Raw genomic sequence first — 18112 nt, forward strand, 5'->3', positions numbered from 1 at the left:
GAGTTCTTCCTGCTCAGAGAATCTTTAGCTCATTTTTGTAGCACTGAGATGATATGCCTCTTCGATCATAAAGGGTGATCTTGTATTTTAGAACAGCAATCATTGAAAGTTTTAGACTCAGAGAAAATGTACTTTATTTTCCAGAAATAAATCAAAAACAGAACATCTGATGGCCGTGTTAACAGTTTTCATCATTAGTTGGCAAAACTGTGTCAAATTTCCATGGAGCTTTTCTGCCTCTTAATTACATGTGCTCCAACTCTGTGTAATTAAGTTTAATTTTAAGCATCAGATAAGATTCACATGTAAACTCAAATACAAGAAGGAGCAAAAAAGATTGTTTCAACATTTTTTAAAAATTCTTTATTGTTTAAAGTATTACATATGAATCCTTTTCCCCCATTGACCTCTTCCCGCTCGTTCCTGCTCCCCCCACCCCCTCAGCACATGCCCTCACTCCCCCTACTCACTGTGTCCACCATGGAAAACAGTATGGAGTTTCCTCAAAAAATTAAAAATGGATCTCCCATTTGACCCAGTTTCAACATATTTAAATTAATTAAACATTAAATAGCCAGGATTTATGGTCATTCACTCAACTTAAGAAAACAGACACATCATTATTAACTACATGTCTAGATTATTTCTTTTTTTAAAAAAAAGTAAATAATGCACCTTTCATTTTAAATTCTTTAGAGGGCATTATGCTGAAATAACCTCAAATAAAATTTAAGAGCATGTGGATAAATATAATACTCTTTTCTACGTATTTCTTTCTATCCTCCAGTTTTTCTAGGAAATTCTTATTTATGCATTGTTGGTTTAGATGTCACCTACTCCCTGAAAACTTACCAGACAGCCCAGTATTGGGTACCTATCTGTGTGCTGCTTAGATTACTGCAATGACCCATGATATGACTGTTAATACACTTTATTCAGGCTATCAACTCCTTGAGATCATACCTACATTTTGTCTGCAGCACCTCTCATATTTGTGCTCAATGAGTGTCCAATGAAGGAAACTGTGGATTGAATCATGTTGCTTTCTTTCAGCTCCATCTTCAAAGGCTCTGCTGTTTGTGTGTATAGCATGGCTGACATCAGAGCGGTTTTTAATGGCCCATATGCTCATAAGGAAAGCGCAGACCACCGCTGGGTGCAGTATGATGGAAGAATTCCTTATCCCCGACCTGGCACTGTATGTATTCAACTTAATAATGAAGTACTTTTCTTACGCCCATATTCTCTTTTTAAATATGTTGTAATAAACTACATCCTTCACCACAGCAATAAGTACTGTGTTGTTTTTTAAAAAAATAAGTATTATTTATTTACGTGATGTTTTAACATCTCCATCCTTTACTGGAATTTAACATTTTTCTTCTGAGTAAGAATTTTGAGTAATATAGGAAACAATGGACTCTATCTTAAAGTGCAGACTATGCTGAGAATGTAGTACTTATATAATACTTGCATAGTACTTACAGTACTTACATAGACTCAATGAGTCTGCAGAATCATCAAAATGATTTAGTTCTAGAATGACAAATATTCTAAATTAGTAGGAAATGCCAAATAAGTATTTATTCCCCAGCTAAAGCACTATATGTAGCTAGAGTCCCCATTTAAACAACTACATCAATTTAAAACGTTCATTCAAATTATCTCCTTTTTTGTTATGCATTGATCTTTTTTTATTTTTTATTTATTTATTTTTTTAATGCTGCTCCTTGGAATAATATGCATAGGTTAGATAGGAAAGGGCCTAGAGAATTCTGGGTCCAAAATTCCATTCAATTACTATAAATTGTGTTTAAAACATAAATGAAATAAGAAATGTGTTTTAGACTTTATGCATCTGTCTAAAAAACCATTGCAGTTTAAAATCAGTATATGCATTATAAATGGGAGGCTTCTGTTTTACTGTTGATGTGCTTAAAACAGTTTGTTATGTAAATATTTAAGGATTGGTTATTGAACCAATATTATATTGTTCTAATTCAATATATATTGAATATTCAATATTATATTGAACTGATATAAATAAAAATGCCTTTTTTTCCATTTGAGATTTAGTATGAATATTCCTACTAAGAGATCTAAAATCATCATCAAAATCTCTGAGAAAAATTGTTGACCTGACCTGTGTAATTCTACGGAATTTTTCTTTTTCATATGTCCATTCCTAAAGGGGAAACAGCTGGTAGCCAGGCTTTCTGAATTTTCTTTTCATCTTCCTGTTATGTAACCTAATTAAATCTGGGAAACACACTTTACAACCATGTCTATTTCCCTTTCATAATCCTTCAATATAAATATGTTGCAGGGATGTTTCTGGACTGATTATTAGGTAATCACAACTTTTGTAGAAACAACTTTTCTTTTGCAAATAATTTATTATATTCATGATTCCCTTTATTTTCTTTGTATATCAAAGCTGTACTTGCTCGTTTTATTTTTATATGTAACAGTAACACAGGGCATTAACACTCTTCTAAAGGTTTTACAAATCTTAATTTTCATAATGAGTCTATGAAGTAAGTGCTGTTATCATTAATGCTAATTTACAGATGAGGAGTCTCAGACACAAACAGGTGCAGTGTCCTGCCCAAGGTCACAAAGCTAGTGAGTGCTGCAGCTGAGATGTAAACCCAGAGACTCAGGAGGCAGAGCCCGAGATCTTAGTCCTGTACTAAGATACTAGATGAGAAACTTTTGATGTTAAAATATATTTATTTTCCCTTTCCATGGAAGATCTTTTACTGAATAAACACACATATAGGGTGTCCCCAAAAATGTATATCCATACTTTGAATACTTATAAAGGCAGTGTTTATTAAAATGTATTCTATTTTCAAAATTGAGCTGTTAAAATGTGTATACATTTTTGGGATACCCTGTATATATCCTCCTATATAATAAAAGGCTAATATGCAAATAGACCGAAAGGCAGAACAACCTGAACAACCAAACAACCGGTCGCTATGATGTGCACTGGCCACCAGGGGGTGTGAACAGAACATGGCAGGCATCGGCTGTGGCAGGATGGTGGAGCAGGTGAGCGGGGGCACCAGACCAAGGTGGGGTGCCAGTTGCTGCCATCAGGGTGAGCCTCTGCTGGTTACTATAAATCCTTTGCTCCTGCGTGCCACGGTCCTGCACGGCGCTCACACCTGCTGACAGTGCCAGCCCTGCTTGCACCCGCTGCCAGTGCCTGGTGCCAGTCCTGATTGCTTGGTACCATCAGCAGGTGCAAGCGGCAGCTGCTGGCCCTGATCTCCCCTGACGGCTTCTCCACCTCTCCCTGCTCCTGAGGGGCAATTGGGGCAGCAGCTTCCACTCGGACCTGCTGACAGCACCAGGCCCCGCTCACACCTGATGCTGGCGCTGGCCCCAATCACTCCACACCTTCAGTGGGTGTGAGCGGGGCGGTGCCATCAGCGCATGGGAGTGGCAACGGTGGGAACAGGGCTGCAGGCAGACAGGGGACTGTGGGGACTGTGGCTGGAGGGGCCGGGCTGGGTCACGGAGGATGGACTGAGACCCACCTCTGTGCCTACTGCAGCCTTGCGGCCCATAGTTCCTTTCAAGGTGCACAAATTTGTGCACTGGGCCCCTAGTAATATATAATGAATATGTTATATGTATTGGCAGGGGGGGCGGGTAAGGAAGAGGATTAAAATTCATAGAGCTCTGGCTGGGAAAGTTTTATCATACTAGGATTCTGGGGTTAAGTATCATAGACTATCACATTCTGTGCTATTTCTACCTGAGTTTGTTTTAAATAAAAGACTATGACCATTCAGGCCATTTGAAAAAGCATTTTTAATTATCTGGATGTTACAAGAAAAAGAATTTGAGACTGAAACCATTTACATTAATTACAGAAAATTATTTGCATACCTATATGCAGCAGTTGATTCTTTTGATATTAAGAAATTGAAATGACCATTCCAATGACATTAGGCTCTGGTTATAGTGTGGGCTGGAGTTGCTGCAGAGGTGGGTCATGGTCACCACTTCCCTGCCCCTGCCTGAAAGAGCGATGAATGCCACAGGAGGCATAAAGACCCCTCATATGCCATGTCACTCCCCTCCTCCGGACACAGCCACGTCCCTGAAATATGAATATGTGACCCCCACACACATAGTAAAATATACACGTCAGTGAGAAGGGTTTTCATCGATGAGAAAAGAAGCACCACATGATGGGACACAGGTTGAAAACTCAAAACATAAACTGTTCTCACTAGATCATTTTTGTTTAAGTAAAACTATGAATCTTTTTATTTTCTACAAATCTCCAGATCAAAAAACTTAGTCAAAAACTATACTTAAACATGATCCAGACACAGGGATAAGTACCTTTACAACAACATGATGTAGATATTTTATGGATAAGAAGAAGCTCATAGTCTCATAGTTTATGAAGCGATGAGACTGTGATTCAACTTAGATCTATGGAACTTCAAATGCTGTTATCTCCATGCCATTCCACCTTCAAAATGATAAAGGCAAACAACCAAACAAAACCGTGCATTGTTTCTCCAGGGAGAAATGGTCTGTTCTCTGCACAAATAATCATGAAGTTTTGAAGCCATTTTTTTGCAATTGTCATTCGTTTTATATATTCCTATTGCACTTGTAATTAGGGGAACATATTACACTTTAATAAAAATATTGCTGAATAATATGCTTTCTATGAAATGTCAGAATCTTTCCTGAAAACCACTTTCTGCTCAAGCTAAAAATTTTAAATAGATTATTACAAACCACCTTTGCTTTTATATTTTCTGCATCCATTTTGCTGACAAGGTTGAGTTGTAGCTTGTTCTCCCAGGAGTGACTTCTGTTGACATTACCACTCGGGTAAATAAACACTACAACTTTCAGGGTGCCATAGCTACTTTATTTTTTTTTTTCTGACATAACTATGTAGTTCCTGTGACAAGGCAAACCTAAACTCCTAGCCTTACAATGATAACACTACCCTACAGTGTTAATTAAATAGCCTGGAAACACACCGATGCACAGGATGTATTTACAGAATTCCTTCACTTCAAGGGATTCTTCTGCCCTCTGGTGTCCAAATAGCATGTCTGAACAAACTATATTTTGTTCTGATGGACTTTGTAAAGCATTAATGTGCTGGGAGTCTTGGTAATGAGAAGCTCCAAGTGACATGAAATACGGAATTATGTGCCATACAATGACTAACACAGGTCAGATGTGGAAATCAAACTGAGATCATGACAAAAATAACAGGATGCTAGATAATGCATTATTTGGGGAAGATTTTTAAAGGCAGATTTCTTCTTTTTTTGATATTTTATTTATTGTAAAAGATATACTCTGTAATTTAATTCTGTTTTGGTAAGGAATTTTTAGGATTTATTCATAAATGCAAAGTATTTAATGTTTATTTAAAAGTGAGTTTCAGTTCTTAAACCAGTCTCTTATTGAAAAGGTGAGCAGAAAGTAGTTAAAATTTTGAGGTTGTGGGAAGAACATTTAATGTGAGATCTACCTTCTTAACAGATTTTGAAGTGCACAACACAGTATTGTTATCTATAGGCACAGTAGATCTCTATAACTTATTCATCTTACATAACTGAAATTTTATGTCCATTGATTAATAAGTTTCCATTTTATTCCCTTCCCTGATCCTGGGGAGGAAAAAAATCACAACTCTATTCTTTGCTTCCATGAGTTTGACTACTTTAGGTAACTTATATGGGTGGGATCATGCAATAGTTGTCATTCTGTGACTTACTTATTGAACTTAGCATAGTGTCCCAGTTCATCTCTGCTGTCATATATTGCAGGATCTTCCTTTTTATGGCTGAATATGTATAAATCTATCGCATTGTGTGTGTTTTTATCTAGTCATACATCAGTGGACATTTAGGCTGTTTCCGCATTCAGTATGAAGGTTCCTCAAAAACTTAGGAATAAAATTATATGATCCAGCCACCCACTTCTGGGTATTTTTATTCAAAACAATTGAAATCAGGATCTTGAAGAGAGATCAGCACTCCCTTATTCCTTGCAACACTATTCACAATAGCCAAAATGTAGGAAGTACTTGTTTTGGAAGTTCAAATATTAAAGAAATATGTTTCATTACTTATGAATTATTGTGCCATTTTTTGACAATGTATAAAACTCTAATTTTGTGAAAATAACAAATTCCATCCCCCCCAAATAGTTATTACTTTTACTGTTAAACTTTATTTTTAAAGATCAAATACACATGAATTTCCTAACTGAGGCTCCATTTTTGCTAGGGAGCAAAGTGAGATAGCTATAAGTACTATCTTTTAATTTTGCAACTTGATTTAATTAATTTTACTTTGTGTACATTGGTGAATGATAACACATTGTAATTCTCACTACTAATTTATACCCAGAAAAACTTTGTCTTTTTAGTAAGAAAAGAAGAAAATAATATCAAAATATCCTGTAAAACACTTGAGTAAGAATTGTTAAATCTCAAACAGCCCCTGTATAAACATTTCCCCTCTCCAAATCTGTTTTAGGAATGCAGATATCTAGAAAAATTAAAAATACTTTTTTATATTCATATTTACATAATCAATTAGCTATTTCATTTAACTGACCCACTGCAAAAACAATCTTAAGTGACTTTTTTCAGCTGCCACCTAATTAAAATAATGAAATATCTCCCTCTGTGTAACATTTCATATCTTCACTAAACAGGAAGTACAGTTCTTCACATGGGTTTTTCTCTGGAGAAAATCAAAGGTAAAGGAGAAACACTCTACTCCCTTTACAGTAGGGCCCTATTGTCCCTCTGCTATGAGATAAAATCTTCCAAACTCAAGATGTGGATGTAGATATGTATAATAGTCCTATTTTCCACCACAGGATTAGACTTTCTGACACTGTAAAAGACATTGAAAAATCACAAAGTTTTTTTATTCCAGGTCCACTGGAAAGTTCATCATACCAAATATGCTACTATGGACCAACTCTGGGCGCTGGCATATCCACATGTTCTAGAAAGGCATTCTTTTTCATCGTTGCCTTAACTGAATCCAGTTTATGACTTTTTATTCAATATGACTTTTTATTCAACAAAGCAAATCCTGGAGGGATTGAATCACAGAATAATGATATCATATGTCGATATCAGTAATGGTGCTTAACCTACAACTAGAATGATTGCTAATGAATTCCAACCTACCCTGGAAATGGCTGGGGTTGACATGACCATGGAATCCACAAGTCCCAGAACTCTCTGGGTGCTCAGTTTTCTCTCCCGACCCTCCTAAAATATTTGGCTTTTGCACAATGACATGTTCTTAGAGACCTGATGATTCTCAGAATTTTAAGTCTTCATTAAATCCCCTAAATTAGATCTGAGTTGTAGACTGGCCCCATGAAATAAGGATTTTCTTGATTATATTCTAGCTAAGAGATGTTTGAAGGTTGACTTGCAAATATAGGTGTCCCTGACTAAAGAAAAAAATACATAATTTTTAAAAAAGTTTCCTAGACTTCCTTTAGACTTGTGGGGTGGTATACTGTGATAATTTTACCAACAGGGACTGAAAAATATGGAAGAATTTTCTCACAGTGTCTCATGCTATCTTTTCATTTATGCACCTGCGGAATATAGCTAACATTTTGTAGTTTGCTTTGCTTTGCTTTGTTTTAAGTAAAACTTTCCCAATTAATGTAAAATCTTTGGAGAACTGCAGGGAAGTCTCATTTTATACATCCCTGGCTCCTAGATGCCTCTCTATCATATAAACATTCACAGTGTCATTTTCTTCTCAACATTTGTTCACTGCATGGCCTTCCACTTAATGACAAACTTTTACTTAGTCATTACTTCTCTAAATTACTGAGAATATCTTTAATTCTAATCCTCTTAGGTTTTTGCTTCTAGAAGGGGAATCAGAGGCAGGACTAGAATCTGGGCCTCCTGATCCCAAGTTCTTAACACTGGTTACATTGAAGAGGACATAAGACAAAGCATCACTTTCATTTCCCTTAGCTGTGTATATAGGCTGTGTTTCTTGGAAATGATGAGAGGCAATTGATTTTAACTTTCTTTTCCATAGAGCCAACATTCAGTTTTGCAATGAGGGTCTCCAGACTACTTACTCTATTCAACAATGTTTTCCTTTTTCTGGTGTCGCAATTCCTCTAAAGGAAAGGGAACCTTAAAAGAGAGAGAGAGAGAGCCATAGCTGGTTTGGCTCAGTGGTTAGAGCATCGGCCTGTGGACTGAAGGATCCCTGGTTTGATTCTGGTCAAGGGCATATGCTTGGGTTGCAGGCTCGAACCCCAGTAGGGGAGTTGCAGGAGGCAGCCGATCAATGATCCTCTCTCATCATTGATTTTTCTATCTCTCTCTCCCTCTCCCTTCCTCTCTTAAATCAATAAAAATATATTAGAGAGAGAGAGAGAGAGAGAGAGAGAGAGAGAGAGAGAGAGAGAAATGTCCCTCTTTATTTGTACCCCTGGCCTTTCTGTCTCTGATATTGACTATAGGGTCTTTCCTGTCCATAGTTGTTAAAAACTGACTCTTAGATGAATAAGCTGGAAATAGGATGGTCTCTATTAAATCCGCATTTTTTTTACTTTATAAATAAAAATCAGATTCTTTTCTTGCATTGTAGTTTATTTTTCCCAGTTTGCTAAAAATGAAAGCTTGGTTTAGTTTTTTTCCTTGTGCCAATTCTTTCCTCACGTTAGTCATTCCTCTGACTTGTTTAAAAGGAAACTGCAACCTGCAGAGAATAGCCTGAAGCATTAGGGGGAGAAAACTTGTAACAGCTGTCTGGTGCCTGGCCAAGGGGCAAAGTTCCCTCATTGGATAAAAACCATTTTTCTCCTCTTATCCATTGCTTCCCACTGCACGACTAAAGGCCCTCTACAAACACACAGATCTGCCAAGCATAACATGATCACACCTAGCCAGCTGTGGCCGCCAGCCATGAGAGATAGGCCCTGAACCATGGCCTGTGGCTGTTGGGTTTACCCTTTCATCTCACGGTTTGTCTAGGCAGTTTTCTCTTTCTCTTCTACTCTTTTGCCGGTATTATTTCCAGCAAGATAATGACATTCTAAACTTTGGTAAATTGCTCTTTTCGTTTTACACAGATAAGCTCCTTGATTTATTTTGTACAGTCATAGGAGCTAAATTAGCGGAAGTCAGGCCAATGATAGAAAGCTGGCGGCAGAAATAAATGGACCTCTACAGTATATTCAGATGGACCATGTTAATGCGTAGAATTTAAAAGTGTATATACACACGGAGAAAAATCCACTTGATTTTTAATACCTGGAATATAAAGCTGCAATAGGAAAACTTTATAGCAGTGGTTCTCAACCTTCCTAATGCCGCGACCCTTTAATACAGTTCCTCATGTTGTAGTGACCCCCAACCATAAAATTATTTCATTGCTACTTCATAACTGTAATTTTGCTACTGTTATGAATCATAATGTAAATATCTGATATGCAGGATGTATTTTCATTGTTACAAATTGAACATAATTAAAGCATAGTGATTAATCACAAAAACAATATGTAATTATATATGTGTTTTCTGATGGTCTTAGGCGACCCCTGTGAAAGGGTCATTCGACCCCCAAAGGGGTCACGACCAAGGGGTTGAGAACCACTGCTTTATAGGGTTTTCTAAAGGAAAATAGTTGAATATGCTCATTTTCTTTAGATGTACCATTTTCCTACATTTCTCTTTTTTCTGTGTGGAGTTTCTCTTTCCTATTTCACTCTTACCTGCATCATTTGGTTGGCATCTCAAGCTATTTTTAGATCTGTGTGCTACTCAGCTATATGATATCAAAGGAGAAATTCCTCTGGTTTTTAATGTACTATAATAACAGTCTTTGGTTCAAATGGTACTATCTTAAACCTCAGGGAGCAACTCTACCAAATCACTTTCATTTGTAAAAGCACAGCGGAGACGTGGACCTGAGAGATCGCACATAGCAACCTGGACGAAAACCATCTTATACAAACACTGGCAGCATGCCATGAGGAAAAGCTGCCATAAAAAAACAAAAAACACGCATTTTCAAAGATCATTTTATAATGGTCAATAGAAACCAGGTTTCCCTTCTTTTCTTCTTTTTTCTAGATTTTATTACACTAAAACCTTTTTGTCAGTGGTGAGCAATGAGGGAAAATGTCATATTTGTTTCATCGCTAAATGTTCATATCTTCATCCCTCTCTGCTTTTTCATATTAAAAACTTGAATTATTTGAAAATGTGGTACCAAACACTGTGGCATCAATATCATCGTATTATTTCTTTTGAAATTTTGGCTACTGCATAACTACAGCTGCAAAGTCCAGAGAGATTTTTTTTCTTAAGTTGGAGGGCTGTTTCAAAAATATGCAGGCAAAATTTTGCTTTTGCTTTGATTTTAATGATAGACCAACCAGATTGTACCGCAGGCATTGTAAGCTATAAGCCCAGTATAAATTGCCTTTAACTGAGCCTCAAACAGGCAGCCTCTAATTGGGCAAGAGCTTTGAATCACTTGAGCTCCATATCCATTCTGAGTTGCAGCTTAATCTATTTAATATGGGGTTCCTTCCATTATACAGTTGACATTGCATTTGGCTGAAGGCTATGTGCTAGAAGCAGTGACTGCAGACACAAACTTAGATCTTTAGACCAACATACAGTTAAGACCAAATGACTAAGTAATAACCAAATGACTAATATTCTAGGATATTTGAATAGATATCAAGAAAACATCAGTTTATTAAGACCAGTTTATTAAGACAAGTTATACAAGGTTTTTTTTTGCTTGTTTGTTTTTTTTGTGTGTGAAAGATAAAGATATTTTCAAATTAATTTTAAAAATCATTAACAGATTTATTTTTGTATACCTTTGTGATATTTTTCTAATTTAGTGAGCCATTGGTATAATATTGGGCCAGGGTCATATATTGTGACTGTAAAGCTATCTCAGTATCTTTAGTTCCCTGAGGATGACCCTGTTGATGCTTTGACTAAGCAGTATGCTATATTTTGGGCTTTCGACAGGATTCTAATTAATGCCTAGTATAAATGGTTCAGTTCAGTGGAAATTATTCCCAATGTCAAAAAACTAAAATATGGAAAAAGCAGCACATTCTTAAAAGCTTTCCTCAATGTCACTCATTTTCTTCTCTATGCCTGTGTCATGTAGCCAAAGTTTTCCATTCCAAAAGAATGCATTAGCTCAGGAAGAATTTAAATGTGGTAACAGAATTATTCTGCAGTAACTTACTAAATCATAATATACTGAAATAATAAAATAAATTTAGAAAATAGGAGTGGAGATATGTATAGTACTTAAAAAGTAATTATAAAGTAATTATTCATGTTCTTTGGATAAAGATAGCAAATCATTGACTTTCTGCTGGTAGGAATGTCTCACTTTTCCACCAGGGGGCAGGATATGCTAACTATTGAATTTGTGGACACAAAGACACTCAGGCAATTTTAGACAGAAGTGAGAAAGTTCCACAGATCCTTTGGGGGAAGAGCTGTTGAGTTTTCACACGTTATAGTTATGGTTTGAATTTAAAAATGAAATCTTAAATTAATTAAAAAGAAATGGAAAATAATGGCTTTCATAGTCCCATGTTTGCCGATTACTTTCTTAAAAATTATCTGACTCAAATTTCATGTATTTTTACAAGAAATAAAAATTTTTATAGGAACAAAGCTTGCTGTGGAAACTTTAGAAAATACAGATAAATGAGTATAACATAATATTTTTGCGAGAGAAGATTGGATTTAGCTATATCTGAGGTAAACTGCATTTATTTCTAAGTACAAGTGATTCTACAATGATCCCGTTCACCATCCCTTTAATATTTTCAGTGATAAGCCTTTGTATTAGAACAAAGTAGAAATTTTTCAGGTGCATACTCCCCTCATTTTTTTTCAGTGTCCAAGCAAAACCTATGACCCACTGATCAAATCCACCCGTGATTTTCCGGATGACGTCATCAGTTTCATCAAGCGGCACCCTGTGATGTATAAGTCAGTCTATCCAGTTGCGGGAGGACCAACATTCAAGCGAATCAATGTGGATTACAGACTGACGCAGATTGTGGTGGATCATGTGGTGGCAGAAGATGGCCAGTATGATGTAATGTTTCTTGGAACAGGTACCCTAGAACAAGATTATGCTTCCCTTCCAAGGCATTTTTCATTATTACACAAACAAAACAAAACTTCAAAATTATTTTTTGATCAAAACCAAAATGAGTACTTATTAGTGAATATCTAGTCAGTAATTTTTTGTTGTGTTCAAATGCCTCAGTCTTCATTTATAGGAAGATTATCACTTACCCCTCTGCACACCCACCCCTACCTCTTTTCTCATTAGTTCTTCTCTTGGGTTTTAAGGACCTAGGGAGTTTGGAGATTACCTTGCTGGGGAATTCTGCAGATCAAGGTAGATGCATCTCTTTCCAGGTGGTCACTCATTAGTTGGTATTTCTTAAAATTGCATAACACGCCTAGCTGGTTTGGCCAGTGGATAGAGCATCAGCCTGCGAACTGAAGGGTCCCAGGTTTGATTCCGGTCAGGGGCTGCGGGCTCGACCCCCAGTAGGGGTGTGCAGGAGGCAGCTGATAAATGATTCTTTCTCATCATTGATGTTTCTATCTCTTTCTCCCTCTCCCTTCTATCTGAAATAAATAAAAATTGCATAACACGCGCTTTTAATTGAGAATCATAAATGTCTTCCAGCCTCCTTTAGTATTTATTTGAGATTTTAAAATATATTTGTATATTAGGACTGCAATGTGCCTGCTGTAGAGTAGGTTCTCAGTGTCTATTTGTTGAATGACTATGGACTAAAATTAAACAAGCACGACAAAGCAGTGTTTCTTTATCTTCAAACATCCCATTTGCTTTTCCCTACTGAGATATTTGATAAGCCCTACCCCAAAGGATCCTTTTACCCAGTTTTGAGAATCAGTGACTTAAGATGAGTTAAGATGCCTTTTCAAAATAGTTAAGCATTGCTTTGTAAAGTTCTTTAAGTAGAAACTTCTTGAAGATATTTTTTCTTATCCTTGAATTTTGTGGATTATGTATCACCTTCATTATTGAACCTGATTTATGTATTTATTATTTTTTCTGCCAACTCAGTAATTATAAAATGAAAAAAAAAATTTTTTTTCCATAAAGAGAAATATTACTGATTTAGCACGTCTCAGAAATAAAAATACTATCACCCTGGCCAGTGTGTCTCAGTTGGTTGGGCATTGTCTCCTGCACCAGGAGGTTGCTGGTTTGATTCCCAGTCAAGGACACATGCCCAGGGTTGTAGGCTCCATCCCCAGTAGGGGGCATGTAGGAGGCAGCCCTTCAATGTTGCCCTCTCACAAAAAAATAAATAAACTATTTTTCCAAAAAAAAGTGTTATCTCATAGTGTCATATGAATTCTAATGGCAGTAAATAAAACATACACTGAATGACCAGATTATTATGACCGGCCAGATTATTATGACTACCCCATCAGTACTTCATTGACACTTCCAAAAATACTGAATATTGAAAACTTCCTAAGCAAATACTCTCAAGGTTTTATTATTATTTGCATAACTAATTCACTTCATTGTACTGATGGGGTGGTCATAATAATCTGGCCACTCAGTGTATATCATTAATAGAAAAGCACTGCATCTTACTATGTATTATAATGGATCAAGCATGGCATTGATAGAAATGAATGGGTTTCAAGCAATGAACTTTTTATTGGAGGAGGACATAGAAGTACAGAACAACTTTAGAATAATTTTATCCTAAAAATATATTGGTTCTACAGAAGTTGGGTCTACTAGGAATCCTGTGTGTAACAGATTCCAATTGCTCTCCAGAAACCAGTCAAACCTGATTGTGTTGAAGTGGTAATATCAAGGCCAAGGAAAAAAAAGTGATGTTCCCAATGCCACAGAGATTGTTACTGAGACATCAAAACTTGAAATAATTAGTTTGTCACTGCTTCTGAGGAGTTTGCCACTTAATTTTTACCACCTACCCCAAGCTCATGCCTAGGTTTTGAACATTTCAGTGTCATAAATGCCATTCTGCCACTAGGTGGTACTACCTAACTTTTACTGATTACATTATAGGGATGCTAAGATAGATTTCCAATCATGACATTTGGGCATTTTATATTTAATATTTTTAAAGATTCCAGAGTTATTTAAAAACAGAGAAAATAATCTAGATGAATTTGTGCAAACAGGATTATTACCATAAATGTTAATACACTCTAACCCCAGTGCTTAGAACTTTAAAAGCATCTATTTTGTATAAGTTAATTTGCAAATGGGATTCTTTTCTTCTAAAATGTTCCTTAGATTGTTTTTCTGTAATGGTGTGTCACCTTACAGAACAGCAAAGTAAGATTCCTATTTAAGCATCTTTTCAAAATGTTGATTTTGGTTTATATTATTAACCTTTTAATAGTCTTAAATTTAAATAAAATAATTTTAAACAAAAACTTTAATTTCTAGCCCACTAATAATGTTTATGTATATAAAATACATTTGATAAGTGAGCTAGTTTCCTCCATGTATATAACATCAATAGTTTCTCTTACAAACATATGTCTTTTAATATTTTCTTTATAAAGATGTGTTTTATGAGATAAAAGCTATAATGTTTTGGGAAGGGAGAATAATATATATTAAGCTTTATTTCTTGCATGCTTTATTTAATCTGATTTCTTGAAAGGTATTTAAAGAAAAATTAGGGTATTATCTGAAGGTTGCTAGGAATATGCTTACAACTGAACATTGAAGGAGAAATAGAAGGATTATGGGTATTGTATTTTTTTTCAGACATTGGAACGGTCCTAAAAGTTGTCAGCATTTCAAAGGAGAAGTGGAATATGGAAGAGGTAGTACTGGAGGAGTTGCAGATATTCAAGGTAAGACTCCATCCAGAGTTTTGGGAAAAGAGATGAAACTGAGTGGGCTTTGAGATAGGGTGTTTTAACATCATCACTTTTCCAGAAGAATTGCTTGCAAACAGCTTCTTTATTTTCCTTTTCCTTAAGCTATGGCAAAAAATGTTTAAAACAGTTAAGAAGAGGACTCATCTTCCCCTGTAGAATACCACTGAATTCGGGGCTCCTGGGTTGCCCCTCATTACTGCATTCTCTGAGCCTATGGCCAGACAAATTGCCACAGTGGATGAAAGCCTGCGTCTCTTTTACTATCCAGATGCTTTTCTACTTTATCAATTTTACTTTTCAAAATTTTCTCCTTTGGATTTGAGAGAACTGGAAGAGTATTCTCATGTGCCCTTGCTATTCTGTAAGGACATTTAAAACAAACAAACAAAAAGGTTGCATGCAAGTTAGTTTTCACATTTGTTAAATTCCCCTTGCCCACCGAAAGAGTTAGTATACCTAAAATAATAGCTCTCCAGATTTTGGGAATGTCTTTGACTTTTCACAGTAAATTTGAGTTGTGGCATTCTTTGTAGATCCTTAATGAAATTCAATATAGAATTATTTTCTGAAAATAACATTAGAAATAAAATTGCATTTCTTAGAAGAGCTTTTAAAAATATGCTAAGCCTTTTATAACATTTTTGTTGAAACATTTTATTGAAATGGACTGTTTCCGTGTAAACATGTTTTGCCCTACAAGAGAGTAGAGCCTTCCACTGTGAGGGGCTCAAGTTAAATAACATGCTGGGTTCTACTGAATCCTGTTTACATTGTGAAGATAATAATGGTCAAGGAGTTAACAAGAAAAAAAGAACTACTACCTGGCATCTACCAAAAACAAAATCTATGTCAAATATAAATGTGAATCCAGAGGCCAAAAATAAAGCCCAAAACACAGATAGGTACATTAGAATAAGTTTCTGTCAGTGGTCAAGAAAACTGTTTGGATTCCACTAAGATTAAATAACCACAAAAAAATTAAATAATGAACCTGTTTTATAAAATATATAACAAGAAGTTATTGGCTAGGACTTTCTTGCTTTAAAGTTTTTTATTCATATGCTTTTGTAAACTTTTTACATTTGCTATTGTTTTTCAATTAATAAATATTGACTGGTGAGAAATAAATGAATTTAGATGAATAGATAGATGAAAACATTTAAAACATTCCATCTTTTTACTTTGGAAGCTTTTTGTGTTCAGGCGTCTGATTTTCTACTGCATGCATAGAGCCATCTTTTCTACAAAACTGGCCCTAGTTTATATCAAGGTATCATGTGCACCAGCATTTTGCAGAGTTCCATAAAGAATGTGGTCATCCACAAGGAGCACTATAACTCTTCAGAACTCCGCACTTGAACACAAGTTTTTCAACTACTGATCTAAGTAAGAGCAGAAAAAGGTAATAAATAATTATGGAGATGTTCTTGTCAACACTAGTTTGAATTACATGGAAGCAGTTAAGATAAGCAGAAGAAGGAGAAACCTTTTGGGTACCTGGGAATGATTTTCAATGTAGTGTTTCTCATATAGTTAGGTGATTATTCTTTAATAAAATGCTTTAAAATAACTGTTTTGAAAAGTTTTTTTAAGGTAGAATTACTACCCATTGGGAGGAAGTAGCAAACATTAAGATCCTTTCCTCCCCTATATAACAGAGCCTTGAAGTTTACTTCATGGATCTTTGGTACAAGATAAAACAACTTACTGGCTACTGTAAAAGATTCTTAATGATCATTAATATTTAATTTCTTTTTCAGCACTCATCAATCATCTTGAACATGGAGTTGTCTTTGAAACAGGTATTTTCTTAATTTTTGTGTAAAAATTAACCACAAAGCAACAGGATGATTGAATTAAAGTTTATTTTTAGAGAAAATTCATTGAAATTGCAAGTTAAATTATAAATAATAGAAAAAGCTTTAGATTATGTGTTTATTTTATAACTGATTAAAAACTATTGTTTCAGTCTTGCCTTAGAATAAATGAAACCAAATTTCATTCATTGAATAACATATTCTCCCCTTCCTGTGGCTCTTGAAAATTGAACTCACTTTTCTAGCCTCATGAGGATGTCTTTCGGTCAAGGCCATAAAGTAACTCATGTAGAACACCAGCCCTAATCATTAAAAATGGTTTTTAATCAGGAAGTCTAGGAGGTAGACTCTGAACTGTGGTGGCAAATAACCCAACAGTTAACCTCCCACCTATCATTTAATATCTGACTCCCACAATCAATTTCCTCAACAGCAAATTTAGAAAAATAATATCCACCTCCTAATAAATAGGATGTCAAATGCACACTTTTGGACTGAGAGCTGGTACATTTTAAGTGTAAAGTAAATGGTAGCTAATAATAATAATAACAATAATTTTAATATGACTTCACAGTTCTCAGATATGATATGCCAAGTCCCAGTTGATTCAAGAGATTAAGACTTGCATTCCTATTTCTACATGTACCCCTAAAGTTTAAGAAAGTCACATGATAATATGTTCTACATTAAAGTTTTGCTAAAATTGTCTTACACGGCTATGCCTAGTATGGTAGAGGGATTATTAAGAAAAGATCTAAATAAGTTCCTTCTTCAATATTTTCCATTAATTTGTTCACCACTCAATACTTAGTACTTGAAGGCCTACTGCTGTCGTTGGAGGGTACAGAAGTGCATGAATGGCATAACCCTTTGTCTTTGGAAGCTCATGGTGGATCTGGGAACCAAAGGATCTGCTGACAATTCAGAGACCAATGGAAGCATGTACTAGGGAGACAGAGGAGGGGAACTCGTCTAAAAGGAAGCCAAGGGAGCAGGGGAAGATAGCTAAAAGCAGAGATATGCAACCTGAGCCATCAAGGATGTTGCAGTTCACCAGATAAATAGAAAGGGAGATGGGTGGGGAATCATATGCCAAGTAGAAGAGGAGAACGTTTGAAAAGGTGTGAAGAGCGAGAGACCATAGTGTATTCTAATAAGTTTCTGTACAATTAAAGCAAAGGACATATCTGTGCTCCAGGGACAAGGGACTAGAAATGAGTCTGGGAAAATTAGACCAGAGCAAGATTAGGCACATTTTTGTTTAACAGTTAATGGCTAAGGACAATGAAATCCTTAAGCAGGAGGGTGTGATGAT

General features: G+C 35.7%; 1 protein-coding gene across 1 annotated transcript in view; it reads left to right on the forward strand.

The window, feature by feature from the left end:
- SEMA3D (semaphorin 3D) overlaps positions 1-18112 on the forward strand; it is a 191521-nt gene that overhangs the window by 154751 nt on the left and 18658 nt on the right. The window contains exons 11-14 of the mRNA XM_006088678.3: positions 1054-1198; positions 11949-12171; positions 14865-14953; positions 16741-16782. Of these exons, the coding sequence (XP_006088740.1) occupies positions 1054-1198; positions 11949-12171; positions 14865-14953; positions 16741-16782 (499 nt within the window). The remainder of the gene's footprint in view (positions 1-1053; positions 1199-11948; positions 12172-14864; positions 14954-16740; positions 16783-18112) is intronic.

Source organism: Myotis lucifugus, unplaced genomic scaffold, assembly GCF_000147115.1.
Source record: "Myotis lucifugus unplaced genomic scaffold, Myoluc2.0 scaffold_51, whole genome shotgun sequence".
Taxonomy (NCBI): Eukaryota; Metazoa; Chordata; class Mammalia; order Chiroptera; family Vespertilionidae; genus Myotis; species Myotis lucifugus.